At 46.0% G+C, this 19,223-nt stretch overlaps 1 protein-coding gene across 4 annotated transcripts; it reads left to right on the top strand.

Moving 5' to 3' along the window:
- The first annotated feature begins 6,190 nt into the window (after positions 1 to 6,190).
- On the top strand, positions 6,191 to 18,279 carry LOC127906114 (E3 ubiquitin-protein ligase TRIM11-like). 4 transcript variants are annotated; one of them, XR_008109562.1, is made up of 10 exons: positions 6,191 to 6,226; positions 10,858 to 10,991; positions 11,195 to 11,345; positions 12,120 to 12,203; positions 13,072 to 13,191; positions 14,511 to 14,651; positions 15,279 to 15,426; positions 15,588 to 15,833; positions 16,697 to 16,819; positions 18,067 to 18,279. XR_008109562.1 is itself a non-coding variant. In XM_052505384.1 (8 exons), the coding sequence occupies exons 2-8, from the start codon at positions 10,861 to 10,863 to the stop codon at positions 15,590 to 15,592; spliced, it is 780 nt and encodes a 259-aa protein (XP_052361344.1). In that variant the 5' UTR covers positions 6,191 to 6,226; positions 10,858 to 10,860; the 3' UTR covers positions 15,593 to 15,871. The 4 variants fall into 4 exon arrangements, 1 of the variants encoding a protein (XP_052361344.1); XR_008109561.1 differs by lacking the exon at positions 16,697 to 16,819; XR_008109560.1 differs by lacking the exon at positions 18,067 to 18,279 and having other exon boundaries at positions 16,697 to 16,829.
- Positions 18,280 to 19,223: the final 944 nt, after the last annotated feature.

The following is a 19,223-nucleotide window of genomic DNA, read 5'->3' as shown; positions in this document are numbered from 1 at the left end:
TTTATCAGATTGTGTCATGTTGATGCTGTTCCTGCCCAGTTTATCAGATTGTGTCATTTTGATGCTGTTCCTGCCCAGTTTATCAGATTGTGTCATTTTGATGCTGTTCCTGCCCAGTTTATCAGATTGTCATTTTGATGCTGTTCCTGCCCAGTTTAACAGATTGTGTCATTTTGATGCTGTTCCTGCCCAGTTTAACAGATTTTCATTTTGATGCTGTTCCTGCCCAGTTTAACATTTTGATGCTGTTCCTGTTTATCATTTCATTTTGATGCTGTTCCTGCCCAGTTTAACAGATTGTCATTTTGATGCTGTTCCTGCCCAGTTTAACAGATTGTCATTTTGATGCTGTTCCTGTTTAACAGATTGTTTTTGATGCTGTTCCTGCCCAGTTTATCAGATTGTCATTTTGATGCTGTTCCTGCCCAGTTTAACAGATTGTCATTTTGATGCTGTTCCTGCCCAGTTTAACAGATTGTCATTTTGATGCTGTTCCTGCCCAGTTTATCAGATTGTGTCATTTTGATGCTGTTCCTGCCCAGTTTATCAGATTGTCATTTTGATGCTGTTCCTGCCCAGTTTAACAGATTGTGTCATTTTGATGCTGTTCCTGCCCAGTTTATCAGATTGTGTCATTTTGATGCTGTTCCTGCCCAGTTTATCAGATTGTGTCATTTTGATGCTGTTCCTGCCCAGTTGAACACCACTGTCAGATTTGTAGAGGTCTGAGGCCAATCACTTCAGTAATACATTTTATTTGTCAGTGAGAAAATATTCAGAGATGTATGTTTTGTTGATTTGTTTTTGGGCTGCTGATCTGCTGATGGTTTCTAGTCGGTTATTTTAAACAGATTAATTGTTGAAATACGTGATCATGAATAAAGGGGAGATCCTTTAAACACGTTATAAATGTACTGTTGCTTTTGGTGTCTTTGAATTCCCAATAAATCTGTGTCCATTTAAATAGGAAATAAATATAAATATTCATTCTAAATCCATTTAAATAGGAAATAAATATAAATATTCATTCTAAATCCATTTAAATAGGAAATAAATATAAATATACATTCTAAATCCATTTAAATAGGAAATAAATATAAATATACATTCTAAATCAATTTATATAGGAAATAAATATAAATATTCATTCTAAATCCATTTATGAAAGTTACATAGTTATTTTTTAATTTTATATTACTGCTGTTGTACATGTCTCTATTTTGCCTAATAAATTCCTTCTTTTAAAAAAATAAAATAAATCCCTGTTTTGCTTCCCTGTGGTATTTTTATTGTGCTAAAGCACATATCTGATCTTCCATTGCATACTGTACTGAAACAGTCTGACAGACAGTTCAATCAGGAGAGACCAGTCTGTCTCCCTGTCGGTTCTCTGCTCTTCAGCTTCAACTCTTCCATCTCAAAGACATTCCACTTCATCTTTCCACCAGCCGTCCCTCCAGCACTCCTTCACAGCTAAACTCCTTCACGGCTAAACTCCTTCACAGCTAAACTCCTTCACGGCTAAACTCCTTCACGGCTAAACTCCTTCACAGCTAAACTCCTTCACGGCTAAACTCCTTCACGGCTAAACTCCTTCACAGCTAAACTCCTTCACGGCTAAACTCCTTCACAGCTAAACTCCTTCACAGCTAAACTCCTTCACGGCTAAACTCCTTCACGGCTAAACTCCTTCACAGCTAAACTCCTTCACGGCTAAACTCCTTCACGGCTAAACTCCTTCACAGCTAAACTCCTTCACGGCTAAACTCCTTCACAGCTAAACTCCTTCAAAGCTAAACTCCTTCACGGCTAAACTCCTACACGGCTAAACTCCTTCACAGCTAAACTCCTTCACAGCTGCACAAACCACTCTAGCAGAGCTCTGGTGTCCACTCTTCCACGATGACTACTGGATCTCTGGCTGCAGAACCTACTGATACTGTACTGCACAGTACCTCTCTCTCTCATCTCCCCGTCTCTGTCTGTCTCTGTCTCTGTGTGTGGCAGTTGAGACTGGGGACGAGGCTAGCCACCACATAGTCTCATCCACAGTCTCAACTGATACAGTACAGAGAGACAGCGCAGGCTAGTGGACGAGGCTAGCCACCACATAGTCTCATCCACAGGCTCAACTGATACAGTACAGAGAGACAGCGCAGGCTAGTGGACGAGGCTAGCCACCACATAGTCTCATCCACAGGCTCAACTGATACAGTACAGAGAGACAGCGCAGGCTAGTGGACGAGACTAGCTACTACAGGGCTAGCTCTGGTCCAGGGTGTTAGTGAACCTTCAGGAAGGCTCAGCGTTAGCAAGCCACACTAACACACCCTGACCAGAGCTACTGCAGGGCCTGGTGCTGCTGTTTGTCAGCTCTAACACCCTGGACCAGAGCTACTGCAGGGCCCAGTGCTGCTGTTTGTCTGCTCTAACACCCTGGACCAGAGCTACTGCAGGGCCCAGTGCTGCTGTTTGTCAGCTCTAACACCCTGGACCAGAGCTACTGCAGGGCCCCGTGCTGCTGTTTGACAGCTCTAACACCCTGGACCAGAGCTACTGCAGGGCCCAGTGCTGCTGTTTGTCTGCTCTAACACCCTGGACTAGAGCTACTGCAGGGCCCAGTGCTGCTGTTTGTCAGCTCTAACACCCTGGACCAGAGCTACTACAGGGCCCAGTGCTGCTGTTTGTCTGCTCTAACACCCTGGACCAGAGCTACTACAGGGCCCAGTGCTGCTGTTTGACAGCTCTAACACCCTGGACCAGAGCTACTGCAGGGCCCAGTGCTGCTGTTTGACAGCTCTAACACCCTGGACCAGAGCTACTACAGGGCCCAGTGCTGCTGTTTGTCTGCTCTAACACCCTGGACCAGAGCTACTGCAGGGCCCAGTGCTGCTGTTTGTCTGCTCTAACACCCTGGACTAGAGCTACTGCAGGGCCCAGTGCTGCTGTTTGTCTGCTCTAACACCCTGGACCAGAGCTACTGCAGGGCCCAGTGCTGCTGTTTGTCTGCTCTAACACCCTGGACTAGAGCTACTGTAGGGCCCAGTGCTGCTGTTTGTCTGCTCTAACACCCTGGACCAGAGCTACTGCAGGGCCCAGTGCTGCTGTTTGTCTGCTCTAACACCCTGGACCAGAGCTACTGCAGGGCCCGGTGCTGCTGTTTGACAGCTCTAACACCCTGGACCAGAGCTACTGCAGGGCCCCGTGCTGCTGTTTGTCAGCTCTAACACCCTGGACCAGAGCTACTGCAGGGCCCCGTGCTGCTGTTTGTCTGCTCTAACACCCTGGACCAGAGCTACTGCAGGGCCCGGTGCTGCTGTTTGACAGCTCTAACACCCTGGACCAGAGCTACTGCAGGGCCCGGTGCTGCTGTTTGTCTGCTCTAACACCCTGGACCAGAGCTACTGCAGGGCCCAGTGCTGCTGTTTGTCAGCTCTAACACCCTGGACCAGAGCTACTGCAGGGCCCCGTGCTGCTGTTTGACAGCTCTAACACCCTGGACCAGAGCTACTGCAGGGCCCAGTGCTGCTGTTTGTCTGCTCTAACACCCTGGACTAGAGCTACTGCAGGGCCCAGTGCTGCTGTTTGTCAGCTCTAACACCCTGGACCAGAGCTACTACAGGGCCCAGTGCTGCTGTTTGTCTGCTCTAACACCCTGGACCAGAGCTACTACAGGGCCCAGTGCTGCTGTTTGTCTGCTCTAACACCCTGGACCAGAGCTACTGCAGGGCCCAGTGCTGCTGTTTGACAGCTCTAACACCCTGGACCAGAGCTACTACAGGGCCCAGTGCTGCTGTTTGTCTGCTCTAACACCCTGGACCAGAGCTACTGCAGGGCCCAGTGCTGCTGTTTGTCTGCTCTAACACCCTGGACTAGAGCTACTGCAGGGCCCAGTGCTGCTGTTTGTCTGCTCTAACACCCTGGACCAGAGCTACTGCAGGGCCCAGTGCTGCTGTTTGACAGCTCTAACACCCTGGACCAGAGCTACTGCAGGGCCCAGTGCTGCTGTTTGTCAGCTCTAACACCCTGGACCAGAGCTACTGCAGGGCCCGGTGCTGCTGTTTGTCTGCTCTAACACCCTGGACCAGAGCTACTGCAGAGCCCAGTGCTGCTGTTTGTCAGCTCTAACACCCTGGACCAGAGCTACTGCAGGGCCCGGTGCTGCTGTTTGTCTGCTCTAACACCCTGGACCAGAGCTACTGCAGGGCCCGGTGCTGCTGTTTGTCTGCTCTAACACCCTGGACCAGAGCTACTGCAGGGCCCGGTGCTGCTGTTTGACAGCTCTAACACCCTGGACCAGAGCTACTGCAGGGCCCCGTGCTGCTGTTTGTCAGCTCTAACACCCTGGACCAGAGCTACTGCAGGGCCCCGTGCTGCTGTTTGTCTGCTCTAACACCCTGGACCAGAGCTACTGCAGGGCCCGGTGCTGCTGTTTGACAGCTCTAACACCCTGGACCAGAGCTACTGCAGGGCCCAGTGCTGCTGTTTGTCAGCTCTAACACCCTGGACCAGAGCTACTGCAGGGCCCGGTGCTGCTGTTTGTCTGCTCTAACACCCTGGACCAGAGCTACTGCAGAGCCCAGTGCTGCTGTTTGTCAGCTCTAACACCCTGGACCAGAGCTACTGCAGGGCCCGGTGCTGCTGTTTGTCTGCTCTAACACCCTGGACCAGAGCTACTGCAGGCCCGGTGCTGCTGTTTGTCTGCTCTAACACCCTGGACCAGAGCTACTGCAGGGCCCGGTGCTGCTGTTTGACAGCTCTAACACCCTGGACCAGAGCTACTGCAGGGCCCCGTGCTGCTGTTTGTCAGCTCTAACACCCTGGACCAGAGCTACTGCAGGGCCCCGTGCTGCTGTTTGTCTGCTCTAACACCCTGGACCAGAGCTACTGCAGGGCCCGGTGCTGCTGTTTGACAGCTCTAACACCCTGGACCAGAGCTACTGCAGGGCCCGGTGCTGCTGTTTGACAGCTCTAACACCCTGGACCAGAGCTACTGCAGGGCCCGGTGCTGCTGTTTGTCTGCTCTAACACCCTGGACCAGAGCTACTGCAGGGCCCAGTGCTGCTGTTTGTCAGCTCTAACACCCTGGACCAGAGCTACTGCAGGGCCCGGTGCTGCTGTTTGTCTGCTCTAACACCCTGGACCAGAGCTACTGCAGGGCCCGGTGCTGCTGTTTGTCAGCTCTAACACCCTGGACCAGAGCTACTGCAGGGCCCAGTGCTGCTGTTTGTCAGCTCTAACACCCTGGACCAGAGCTACTGCAGGGCCCGGTGCTGCTGTTTGTCTGCTCTAACACCCTGGACCAGAGCTACTGCAGAGCCCAGTGCTGCTGTTTGTCAGCTCTAACACCCTGGACCAGAGCTACTGCAGGGCCCGGTGCTGCTGTTTGTCTGCTCTAACACCCTGGACCAGAGCTACTGCAGGGCCCGGTGCTGCTGTTTGTCTGCTCTAACACCCTGGACCAGAGCTACTGCAGGGCCCGGTGCTGCTGTTTGTCTGCTCTAACACCCTGGACCAGAGCTACTGCAGGGCCCGGTGCTGCTGTTTGTCAGCTCTAACACCCTGGACCAGAGCTACTGCAGGGCCCAGTGCTGCTGTTTGTCTGCTCTAACACCCTGGACCAGAGCTACTGCAGGGCCCGGTGCTGCTGTTTGTCTGCTCTAACACCCTGGACCAGAGCTACTGCAGGGCCCGGTGCTGCTGTTTGTCTGCTCTAACACCCTGGACCAGAGCTACTGCAGGGCCCGGTGCTGCTGTTTGTCAGCTCTAACACCCTGGACCAGAGCTACTGCAGGGCCCGGTGCTGCTGTTTGTCAGCTCTAACAGGGGGGCCTTACCTAAGATGTGCCACTTCTCCCCAAGTGTGCAACTTGTTTACTTCACTTTTACTTATTTTAAATGAATATAGGAAATACAGAAATACGTCCTCTGGCCTACAGTCCCTGGCTCCACCAATCAAATGCTTTTACGTTTGTGGGGAGTGGTGAAGTGCACACTTCAGGAGGAAGGAGAGATAATTGGGACGTAGCCAATGTCTAAGGTTACAGGCTCCTCCCAAAGCAAACGCCTGATTGACTGACAACAGCTGAACACACCTGGATTAAACCCCACCCACAAGCACCTTTCTAGAACTCACACACCTGTCACCTGGTCTCTGAATACAGGAAGAGACACAGACTGACTAGCGACCAAGCTCTGAGCACCTGGAAAGGAATAAGTGGGACAGGTAGGTTTAACTTGTTAACATCGTACTGAACATAGGTTGTAAATATTGCTTAGGAACAATGAAGCTTATTCTAATCAATCCTCCTTGTCAGGACGTCGGCTCTCTGTTCAGAACAGTATGTGAAACATCTTTTATATCATGGTTAGGACTCAACAGGTCAGGAAGTCACAACTTTATAGGTACTACACTGTTTGTTTTTAACTGGTAAAAGAGAGAAAACAGCGCTTTGAGGTAAAACAAACAGTTGTGATTGTAGTGAGAATAACAGCTGGAAGAGGTCATGCAGGTGTTGAGTGTTGTGTTGATTCCTTCATTATGGAACAGAATACTTGGTGTTACCTGTTCTACTGCATATCAGGGAATGTTACGCTCTCTGTCTCTCAAACACACAGACAGACACAGACAGACAGACAGACAGACAGACAGACAGACAGACAGACAGACAGACAGACAGACAGACAGACACAGACAGACAGACAGACAGACAGACAGACAGACAGACAGACAGACAGACAGACAGACAGACAGACAGACAGACAGACAGACAGACACAGACAGACAGAAAGACAGAAAGACAGAGACAGACACACTTTTCTTTGAATGACACACATGATCACATAACTGACTTGGCTATGAGACACACACAGAAACATTAGGCTCAGGTGAATCTGTGACCTGAAAGAGTTCCAATAGTGAATTATCCAAAGACAAGCCTTCACTGCTTAACAAAGAAACATGTTTGACCGTGGAGTTGATAACAATTCACTTCCTTTGAGAATCTCCACATCCTGTCTTTCGTCCAATCAGATCGGATTAGCTGGAATGTGACTTGAGCTCGCTGCGGTGATGTCAAGGACATGAAGTCATAGCTTTTATGTTGGGAGTCTGTTGGCTGCACCATGTCTCAATGGCTTTCTCTCCAATACTGCAAATGGCACCCTATTTCCTTGATAGTGCACTACTTTTGACCCAGGGCCCCATAGGGAATAGGGTGCCATTTAGGATGCATACTATATTTTCTTTCAAATATTGTTTATTGAACACACACAAGAATGGTGTTTCGGTATAAAAGACAAGTGTACAAATCTTCTGTAAACATAAAAGAGCAGACAGGAACAACAAGACCCAGAGTTCTGGGTACAAAACAAATATTACAAAACACGACATACAGAACAAGGACAGGTAGAAAGAAAGAGGGTAGATGTCACCTCCCCCTCTTTACCCCCCCACTTATTCCCCCACTTACTCCCCCTTTATCTCCCCTCTATTCCCCCTACCCCCCTCACAACTGCTCCGGTGGCGGGGCCAACACATGCTGCCCAAAGGTAGATTAAAATATTACAATTGAGAGTGAGTTAATAAGTACAAATTCACAGCACCGACTCGTCCAAATAGGAGAGGAAAGGCTGCCAGATTTGAGAGTGAGTTAATAAGTACAAATTCACAGCGCCGACTCGTCCAAATAGGAGAGGAAAGGCTGCCAGACTTGAGAGTGAGTTAATAAGTACAAATTCACAGCGCCGACTCGTCCAAGTAGAGGAGGAAAGGCTGCCAGATTTGATCAAATGTTGATAATTTATTGTTCAGAATATATCTAATTCTTTCTAAGTGTACAGTGTTTGCCAATTCGCTGAGCCATAATTTGGTAGAGGGCACTTCCCTCCTTTTCCAAAACAACAAGATTATTTTTTTTGCAGAAATTAGACTAAGAGATGAGTTGTTTTTGTGGGTTGTGTTAATCCGTTTAGGGAATCAGACACTCCCAGGATTATCAGAAGCGGGTCTGGGTCTATTGAAGTCTACAGAACTTCAGAGAGGATCCTAGATGCACACTATATTTAAGACAAAATAGTGTATGTTCCCTCTAGTCAGTGTCAACATCTTAACTTCAGTAGCCCTCCACTGTCCTTGGGTTTCAGAACCGATTAGTTTTATAAACCTCTGTCCTTCTTCAGCTTGTTAGTTATCAGCAAAATGGGAAAGAGGTCATTGAATGAATCAGTCTTTGTTCTTGTTCTTGTTCTTGTTCTTGTTATTGTTATTGTTATTGTTATTGTTATTGTTATTGTTCTTGTTCTTGTTCTTGTTCTTGTTCTTGTTATTGTTCTTGTTCTTGTTCTTGTTCTTGTTCTTGTTATTGTTATTGTTCTTGTTCTTGTTATTGTTCTTGTTATTGTTCTTGTTCTTGTTATTGTTATTGTTATTGTTATTGTTCTTGTTATTGTTCTTGTTATTGTTCTTGTTCTTGTTATTGTTATTGTTATTGTTATTGTTAGTTCACCTTGGAAAGTTTGATTGTATTATATTCCTTGCTGAGAGAAAACAGTGCCTTAGGAAAGTATTTTTTTCATACAGCCTTATTCTAAAATGAATTAAATAAATAAAAATCCTCAGCAATCTACACACAATACCCCATAGTGACAAAGCAAAAACAGTTTTTTCCATTTTTTTTTTTTTTTTGGGGGCAAATTTCTAAAAATCTATGAACAGAAATACCTCATTTACACAGACCCTTTTGCTGTGAGACTCTAAATTGAGCTCAGGTGCAACATGTTTCCATTGACCATCCTTGAGACGTTTCTACCACTTGATTGGAGTCCACCTGTGGTAAATTCAATTGATTGGACACCTGTCTATATAAGGTCCCACAGTTGACAGTGTATGTCAGAGCAAAAACCAAGCCATGAGGTCGAAGGAATTGTCCGTAGAGCCCGAGACAGGATTGTGTTGAGGCACAGATCTGGGGAAGGGTACCAAAACATGTCTGCAGGTCACCAAGAACACAGTGGCCTCCATCATTCTTAGATGGAAGAAGTTTGGAACCACCAAGACTCTTCCTAGAGCTGTCCGCCCGGCCAAACTGAGCAATCGAGGGAGAAGGGCCTTGGTCAGGGAGGTGACCAAGAATCCAATGGTCACTCTGACAGAGCTCCAGAGTTCCTCTGTGGAGATGGGAGAACCTTCCAGAAGGACAACCATCTCTGCAGCACTCCATAAATCAGGCATTTTTGGCCAGATGGAAATCACTCCTCAGTAAAAGACACATGACAGCCCGCTTGGAGTTTGCCAAAAGGCACCTAAAGACTCACAGACCATGAGAAACAAGATTCTCTGGTCTGATGAAACCAAGATTGATCTCTTTGGCCTGAATGCCAAATGTCACGTCTGGAGGAAACCTGGCACCATCCCTACGGTGAAGCATGGTGGTGGCAGAATCCTGTTGTTGGGATGTTTTTCATCGTCATGGACTGGGAGACTAGTCAGCATCAAGGCAAAGATGAACATAGCAAAGTACAGAGAGATCCTTGATGAAAACCTCCTTAAGAGCTCTCAGATCCTCAGACTGGGGCGACGGTTCACCTTCCAACAGGACAACGACCCAAAGCACACAGCCAAGGGAATGCATGAATGGCTTCGTGACAAATGTCTGAATGTCTTTGAGTGGCCCAGCCAGAGCCCGGACTTGAACCCGATTGAATATCTCCGGAGAGACCTGAAAATAGCTGTGCAGCAACGCTCCCCATCCGACCTGACAGAATTTGGGAGGATCTGCAGAGCAGAATGGGAGAAACTCCCAAAAAGCAGGTGTGCCAAGCTTGTAGCGTCATTCCCAAGACTCAATGCTGTAATCGCTGGAGTCTGAATACCAATATTTCCGTTTTAAAAATTGTAATAAATTTGCAAAAATGTCTAAACCTGTTTTTGCTTTGCTTTTCATTATGGGGTATTGTGATGTCATTATGGGGTACGGTGATGTCATTATGGGGTATTGTGATGTCATTATGGGGTATTGTGATGTCATTATGGGGTATTGTGATGTCATTATGGGGTACGGTGATGTCATTATGGGGTATTGTGATGTCATTATGGGGTATTGTGTGTGTAGATTGAGGGAGGGGGGGGCAATTTAATCAATTTTAGAATAAGGCTGTAACATACCAAAATGTGGAAAAAGTCAAGGGGTCTGAATACTTTCGAAAGGCAGTGTAACCCAACTGACTAGTTGATTCAGTTGAACCTTGAAGCGAGTGAATAATGTGGCTTTTAACGCACGTTCTCCTTCCATTGGGAAAAAAATGAATGGGGGAAACCTTCAATAACTGTACCAGGGAACTCTGTCTGGCCAATCAAATGGAAGTATTATACGTGACAAGAACATGAAGGTGTTCAGAGAGACCTGACATTACATTTCATCTGTATATTGATATGTAATGGGGTGCATCTTTGGTTTTTAGAAGTGAGGGGACGACAATGATAAAACTGGGGGGGTGGCATGATATATATTTTCCAAACAGTCTACGCGACCGCTCGGAGACATCCGCATGGTCCTAAAGCACACCGTTGCCTCGCTTTTGTATCACATTACAATAGTAATGGGGGAGATAAAAATGCAATTTCAGAATGTGGGTGGGGGGCATGCCCCCAGTGAAAGTTGCTTCCCTGTTAATGAGAGGCAGTACACTACAGGTTTCTGTTACTGCAAAGTGTTTCATGCTCAGTCTCGTAGTATATTGAACTTGGACCTTTTAGAAAAAGGGGAATTGGAAAGGGTGGAGAGATGAATTAGAGGAAAGAGGGAAGAGAGGGGCATGGCAAGGATGAATTGATTGATTTCTATGGTGTTCTTCCAGGGCATGACATCTACCATCTCTACCATCAGCCTCGTCTCCGAGAGGCACTTCCTGTGCCCGCTGTGTAAGGACATCTTCAGCAGTCCCGTGACTACTCCGTGTGGCCACAGTTTCTGTCAGGACTGCCTGTGTGGGTACGTCCCCTCTTTATCTTACGATTATAAAAAATGGAGGTCGGGGGTGTCTATCGTTTCTTGAACTTTATTGAAAGCATTGCAGAGGATCTATACATTGTTGTTCACTAGCTCTGAAGCTCAAATAGTGCATGAGTAGAACATGGACTGGAGTACTGAGAGCAACATCAGAATAATAAAAACATGGACTGGGCTCATTACAGCTACTGGACCCGGCACCGTTCAGACTACTGTCCCCTCTGCAAGAGATTGTTCCATTCCAGGCCAGACCTTAGTGTCAACCGCATCCTGGCTGACGTCTGTGACAACTACAGGAAGACACGGCCTGAGAGCCCTGAGGAGAGCCACGACACGGTACTCTACTGACCTTAGTGCAACATATTGTGACATTAAGAGGTTCAAGACGCTACGGTGTACCTGTAATAGATACCTTGGTGTCATGATACCTTGGTGTAATCCTCTTGGTATCATGATACCTTGGTGTAATCCTCTTGGTGTCATGATACCTTGGTGTAATCCTCTTGATGTCATGATACCTTGGTGTAATCCTCTTGGTGTCATGATACCTTGGTGTAATCCTCTTGGTGTTATGATACCTTGGTGTAATCCTCTTGATGTCATGATACCTTGGTGTAATCCTCTTGGTGTCATGATACCTGGTGTAATCCTCTTGGTGTCATGATACCTTGGTGTAATCCTCTTGATGTCATGATACCTTGGTGTAATCCTCTTGGTGTCATGATACCTTGGTGTAATCCTCTTGGTGTTATGATACCTTGGTGTAATCCTCTTGGTGTCATGATACCTTGGTGTAATCCTCTTGGTGTTATGATACCTTGGTGTAATCCTCTTGATGTCATGATACCTTGGTGTACTCCTCTTGGCATCATGATACCTTGGTGTACTCCTCTTGATGGCATGATACCTTGGTGTAATCCTCTTGGTGTCATGATACCTTGGTGTAATCCTCTTGGTGTTATGATACCTTGGTTTAATCCTCTTGATGTTATGATACCTTGGTGTAACCCTCTTGGTGTCATGATACCTTGGTGTAATCCTCTTGGTGTCATGATACCTTGGTGTAATCCTCTTGGTGTCATGATACCTTGGTGTAATCCTCTTCTGCAGCCGCAGGTTGTAGACATTGACCAGATGATCCAGGAGCGATTGAAGAAAGTTGACAGACTCAGACACTCCCTGCAGCTCCTCAAAGTGAGTCCCGATCCCAAATGGGCCCCTAGCTCCTACACCAGGGCTCTCCCAAGCCTGTTCCTGGAGAGCTACCTAACTCCAACTCCAGTTATAACTAACCTGATTCAGTTTATCAACCAGCTAATTATTAGAATCAGGTGCGCTAGATTAGGGTTGTAGTGAAAACCTACAGGATGGTATCTCTCCAGGTACATGGTTAGAGAGGCCCTACAGGATGGTATCTCTCCAGGTACAGGGTTAGAGAGGTCCTACAGGATGGTATCTCTCCAGGTACAGGGTTAGAGAGGTCCAACAGGATGGTAGCTCTCCAGGTACAGGGTTAGAGAGGTCCTACAGGATGGTATCTCTCCAGGTACAGGGTTAGAGAGGTCCTACAGGATGGTATCTCTCCAGGCACAGGGTTAGAGAGGCCCTACAAGATGGTATCTCTCCAGGTACAGGGTTAGAGAGGTCCTACAGGATGGTATCTCTCCAGGTACAGGGTTAGAGAGGTCCTACAGGATGGTATCTCTCCAGGTACAGGGTTAGAGAGGTCCTACAGGATGGTATCTCTCCAGGTACAGGGTTAGAGAGGTCCTACACCCTACGCCCTAATGTAGATCTAGATGAGTTAGACAAATCCACCACCCTTACCACATACATGTTTTGTCCAATCACATCTTATCATCTTAAAGTGATGTGAGATACAGACATGTATTTTATCCAATCAGAAATGATGTCTGAGATATTGACCGTCTCTTGTCCAATTAGAACTCGTCTGAGATATTGACATGTCTTTTGTCCAATCAGAACTGATGTCTGAGATATTGACCGTCTCTTGTCCAATTAGAACTCGTCTGAGATACAGACATGTCTTTTGTCCAATCAGAACTCGTGTGTGAGGGAGGTGCGTGAGAGCCAGAAGGTGTTCTCTGCCCTTGTCAGTTCCATGGAGAAGAGCCACAAGGCCGTGGTGGCAGCCATTGAGGAGAGACAGGGGGAGCAGGAGGTATGTAATGTACACTAATACTCTGATTTATTTATGAACGTATAAACTTAGAATAACAATAATAACGGATTGGATTTATTGAGCTCCTTTCTCGTGAATGAGTTACACAAAGGGCTTTGCATAGTAAGGGGAAAACTCACCTCGTCCACCACCTATTGACAGAATACATTACATTACATTTAAGTCATTTAGCAGACACTCTTATCCAGAGCAACTTACAAATTGGTGCATTCACCTTATGACATCCAGTGGAACAGCCACTTTACAATAGTGCATCTAAATCTTTTAAGGGGGGTGAGAAGGATTACTTTATCCTATCCTAGGTATTCCTTAAAGAGGTGGGGTTTCAGGTGTCTCCGGAAGGTGGTGATTGACTCCGCTGTCCTGGCGTCGTGAGGGAGTTTGTTCCACCATTGGGGAGCCAGAGCAGCGAACAGTTTTGACTGGGCTGAGCGGGAACTGTACTTCCTCAGTGGTAGGGAGGCGAGCAGGCCAGAGGTGGATGAACGCAGTGCCCTTGTTTGGGTGTAGGGCCTGATCAGAGCCTGGAGGAACTGAGGTGCCGTTCCCCTCACAGCTCCGTAGGCAAGCACCATGGTCTTGTAGCGGATGCGAGCTTCAACTGGAAGCCAGTGGAGAGAGCGGAGGAGCGGGGTGACGTGAGAGAACTTGGGAAGGTTGAACACCAGACGGGCTGCGGCGTTCTGGATGAGTTGTAGGGGTTTAATGGCACAGGCAGGGAGCCCAGCCAACAGCGAGTTGCAGTAATCCAGACGGGAGATGACAAGTGCCTGGATTAGGACCTGCGCCGCTTCCTGTGTGAGGCAGGGTCGTACTCTGCGGATGTTGTAGAGCATGAACCTACAGGAACGGGCCACCGCCTTGATGTTAGTTGAGAACGACAGGGTGTTGTCCAGGATCACGCCAAGGTTCTTAGCGCTCTGGGAGGAGGACACAATGGAGTTGTCAACCGTGATGGCGAGATCATGGAACGGGCAGTCCTTCCCGGGAGGAAGAGCAGCTCCGTCTTGCCGAGGTTCAGCTTGAGGTGGTGATCCGTCATCCACACTGATATTTCTGCCAGACATGCAGAGATGCGATTCGCCACCTGGTCATCAGAAGGGGGAAAGGAGAAGATTAATTGTGTGTCGTCTGCATAGCAATGATAGGAGAGACTATGTGAGGTTATGACAGAGCCAAGTGACTTTGTGTATAGCGAGAATAGGAGAGGGCCTAGAACAGAGCCCTGGGGACACCAGTGGTGAGAATACAATGTGATTGTCAATATACCAAATGTAACAATGTTTGTGTTTCTTTAGAGGATTGTTGAGAAGCTGGTGAAGGAGCTGGAACAGGAGATTCTACAGCTGAGGAATGGAGACACTGACCTGGGGCCTTGTCATTCTCAGCAGAGCCATGATGAGCTCTGTGGGGGTGGTGGTCAGAAGAGTGTTGCAGTGGTAAGCATGGGGTAGGGTGAAGACGCCCTAGACGCTAGTTTTGGGCCAGTTTAGCATTTTCTCCATTAATGGTTAAGGTTCAGATTGAGGAAAGGAAGCTGATCCTAGATCTGTACCAAGGGGAAACGTCACCCCAGGTAATCATATACTTAAGCAATAAGGCCAGAGGGGTGTGGTATATAGTCAATATACCAGAGCCTAGGGCTGTTCTTATGCATGACGCAACGCAGAGTACGGACTGGATACACCTTAAAACTGGTTACCAACGTCCTTAGAACAGTAAAAATACATGTTTTCATACCCGTGGTATACCACGACATCCAGCCAATCAGCATTCAGGACTTGAACCACCCAGTTTATAATGTCTGATATACCTCAGATTTCAGCCAATCAGAATTCAGGACCCAAACTACCCGGTTTATAATGTAGATTAGGACACAGTAGGTCGACACGTAGACCTTTGCTTCATCATGTCTTCATTTCCATAATCAGAAACAAAGTTTCTTAACAGTTTCTATCATGACCACAGAAGAAAAGGCTTGAACCCTTAAATTAGGCCCCCAACCACTTATATTTCATCTTAAAACATAACCGTGTTTGTTTGTTTGTCCTCTATGTACTTTGCAGAGTACCACTTCCACCATGGGCTACTCTGAGAGGAGGGACTGGTCCAAGGTTTCCATGGAGACAGACCCCTGTATGGGCGTGACCAGGAGAGCAGTGTCAGACCTGATGGACGTGCTTAAAGGAGAGCTCTGTAGACTCTCTAAAGCTGGTGAGTATTTACACTACAGATACGATCATATCATACTGGATCCATCTCTTACAGTTCTACATCCACCCTCAACACTTTAGTAGACCACATGTTTTGTGTTGATTAGACATCTGTCAGGATCTGATAAATGATTACTGTATTATTCTACTGCATATCTTTAGGGTGAGTGAAATGTCAGATCTGTTAGTCTGGGAAGGATTCTTATGGAGCTGTTATCTTCAGGGTGAGTGAAATGTCACATCTGTTAGTCTGGGAAGGATTCTTATGGAACTGTTATCTTCAGGGTGAGTGAAATGTCACATCTGTTAGTCTGGGAAGGATTCTTACTGGAGCTGTTATCTTTAGGGTGAGTGAAATGTCAGATCTGTTAGTCTGGGAAGGATTCTTATGGAACTGTTATCTTTAGGGTGAGTGAAATGTCAGATCTGTTTGTCTGGGAAGGATTCTTACTGGAGCTGTTATCTTAGGGTGAGTGAAATGTCAGATCTGTTTGTCTGGGAAGGATTCTTATGGAACTGTTATCTTTAGGGTGAGTGAAATGTCAGATCTGTTTGTCTGTTTGTCTGGGAAGGATTCTTATGGAGCTGTTATCTTTAGGGTGAGTGAAATGTCAGATCTGTTTGTCTGGGAAGGATTCTTATGGAGCTGTTATCTTTAGGGTGAGTGAAATGTCAGATCTGTTTGTCTGGGAAGGATTCTTATGGAACTGTTATCTTTAGGGTGAGTGAAATGTCAGATCTGTTAGTCTGGGAAGGATTCTTATGGAGCTGTTATCTTTAGGGTGAGTGAAATGTCAGATCTGTTTGTCTGGGAAGGATTCTTATGGAACTGTTATCTTTAGGGTGAGTGAAATGTCAGATCTGTTTGTCTGGGAAGGATTCTTGTGGAACTGTTATCTTTAGGGTGAGTGAAATGTCAGATCTGTTAGTCTGGGAAGGATTCTTATGGAACTGTTATCTTTAGGGTGAGTGAAATGTCAGATCTGTTTGTCTGGGAAGGATTCTTACTGGAGCTGTTATCTTTAGGGTGAGTGAAATGTCAGATCTGTTAGTCTGGGAAGGATTCTTATGGAGCTGTTATCTTTAGGGTGAGTGAAATGTCACATCAGTTAGTCTGGGAAGGATTCTTATGGAGCTGTTATCTTTAGGGTGAGTGAAATGTCAGATCTGTTAGTCTGGGAAGGATTCTTACTGGAGCTGTTATCTTTAGGGTGAGTGAAATGTCACATCAGTTAGTCTGGGAAGGATTCTTATGGAACTGTTATCTTTAGGTGAGTGAAATGTCAGATCTGTTTGTCTGGGAAGGATTCTTATGGAACTGTTATCTTTAGGGTGAGTGAAATGTCAGATCTGTTTGTCTGGGAAGGATTCTTACTGGAGCTGTTATCTTTAGGGTGAGTGAAATGTCAGATCTGTTAGTCTGGGAAGGATTCTTATGGAGCTGTTATCTTTAGGGTGAGTGAAATGTCAGATCTGTTTGTCTGGGAAGGATTCTTACTGGAGCTGTTATCTTTAGGGTGAGTGAAATGTCAGATCTGTTAGTCTGGGAAGGATTCTTATGGAACTGTTATCTTTAGGGTGAGTGAAATGTCACATCTGTTTGTCTGGGAAGGATTCTTATGGAACTGTTATCTTTAGGGTGAGTGAAATGTCACATCAGTTAGTCTGGGAAGGATTCTTACTGGAGCTGTTATCTTTAGGGTGAGTGAAATGTCAGATCTGTTAGTCTGGGAAGGATTCTTATGGAGCTGTTATCTTTAGGGTGAGTGAAATGTCAGATCTGTTTGTCTGGGAAGGATTCTTACTGGAGCTGTTATCTTTAGGGTGAGTGAAATGTCAGATCTGTTAGTCTGGGAAGGATTCTTATGGAACTGTTATCTTTAGGGTGAGTGAAATGTCACATCTGTTTGTCTGGGAAGGATTCTTACTGGAGCTGTTATCTTTAGGGTGAGTGAAATGTCAGATCTGTTAGTCTGGGAAGGATTCTTATGGAGCTGTTATCTTTAGGGTGAGTGAAATGTCAGATCTGTTTGTCTGGGAAGGATTCTTACTGGAGCTGTTATCTTTAGGGTGAGTGAAATGTCAGATCTGTTAGTCTGGGAAGGATTCTTCTGGAGATGTTATCTTTAGGGTGAGTGAAATGTCAGATCAGTTAGTCTGGGAAGGATTCTTATGGAGCTGTTATCTTTAGGGTGAGTGAAATGTCAGATCTGTTAGTCTGGGAAGGATTCTTATGGAACTGTTATCTTTAGGGTGAGTGAAATGTCAGATCTGTTTGTCTGGGAAGGATTCTTATGGAGCTGTTATCTTTAGGGTGAGTGAAATGTCAGATCTGTTAGTCTGGGAAGGATTCTTATGGAACTGTTATCTTTAGGGTGAGTGAAATGTCACATCTGTTTGTCTGGGAAGGATTCTTATGGAACTGTTATCTTTAGGGTGAGTGAAATGTCACATCAGTTAGTCTGGGAAGGATTCTTACTGGAGCTGTTATCTTTAGGGTGAGTGAAATGTCAGATCTGTTTGTCTGGGAAGGATTCTTACTGGAGCTGTTATCTTTAGGGTGAGTGAAATGTCAGATAGGGTGAGTGAAATGTCAGATCTGTTAGTCTGGGAAGGATTCTTATGGAACTGTTATCTTTAGGTGAGTGAAATGTCACATCTGTTTGTCTGGGAAGGATTCTTACTGGAGCTGTTATCTTTAGGGTGAGTGAAATGTCAGATCTGTTAGTCTGGGAAGGATTCTTATGGAGCTGTTATCTTTAGGGTGAGTGAAATGTCAGATCTGTTTGTCTGGGAAGGATTCTTACTGGAGCTGTTATCTTTAGGGTGAGTGAAATGTCAGATCTGTTAGTCTGGGAAGGATTTTTCTGGAGATGTTATCTTTAGGGTGAGTGAAATGTCAGATCAGTTAGTCTGGGAAGGATTCTTATGGAGCTGTTATCTTTAGGGTGAGTGAAATGTCAGATCTGTTAGTCTGGGAAGGATTCTTATGGAACTGTTATCTTTAGGGTGAGTGAAATGTCAGATCTGTTTGTCTGGGAAGGATTCTTATGGAGCTGTTATCTTTAGGGTGAGTGAAATGTCAGATCTGTTAGTCTGGGAAGGATTCTTATGGAACTGTTATCTTTAGGGTGAGTGAAATGTCAGATCTGTTTGTCTGGGAAGGATTCTTACTGGAGCTGTTATCTTTAGGGTGAGTGAAATGTCAGATCTGTTTGTCTGGGAAGGATTCTTATGGAACTGTTATCTTTAGGGTGAGTGAAATGTCAGATCTGTTTGTCTGGGAAGGATTCTTATGGAGCTGTTATCTTTAGGGTGAGTGAAATGTCAGATCTGTTTGTCTGGGAAGGATTCTTATGGAGCTGTTATCTTTAGGGTGAGTGAAATGTCAGATCTGTTTGTCTGGGAAGGATTCTTATGGAACTGTTATCTTTAGGGTGAGTGAAATGTCAGATCTGTTAGTCTGGGAAGGATTCTTATGGAGCTGTTATCTTTAGGGTGAGTGAAATGTCAGATCTGTTAGTCTGGGAAGGATTCTTCTGGAGCTGTTATCTTTAGGGTGAGTGAAATGTCACATCAGTTAGTCTGGGAAGGATTCTTATGGAGCTGTTATCTTTAGGGTGAGTGAAATGTCAGATCTGTTAGTCTGGGAAGGATTCTTACTGGAGCTGTTATCTTTAGGGTGAGTGAAATGTCACATCAGTTAGTCTGGGAAGGATTCTTATGGAACTGTTATCTTTAGGGTGAGTGAAATGTCAGATCTGTTTGTCTGGGAAGGATTCTTATGGAACTGTTATC

The sequence above is a fragment of the Oncorhynchus keta genome, unplaced genomic scaffold (assembly GCF_023373465.1).
Source record: "Oncorhynchus keta strain PuntledgeMale-10-30-2019 unplaced genomic scaffold, Oket_V2 Un_contig_23555_pilon_pilon, whole genome shotgun sequence".
Taxonomy (NCBI): Eukaryota; Metazoa; Chordata; class Actinopteri; order Salmoniformes; family Salmonidae; genus Oncorhynchus; species Oncorhynchus keta.
Note: the sequence above shows the minus strand (reverse complement) of the source record. Positions and strands in the feature narration are given on the sequence as shown.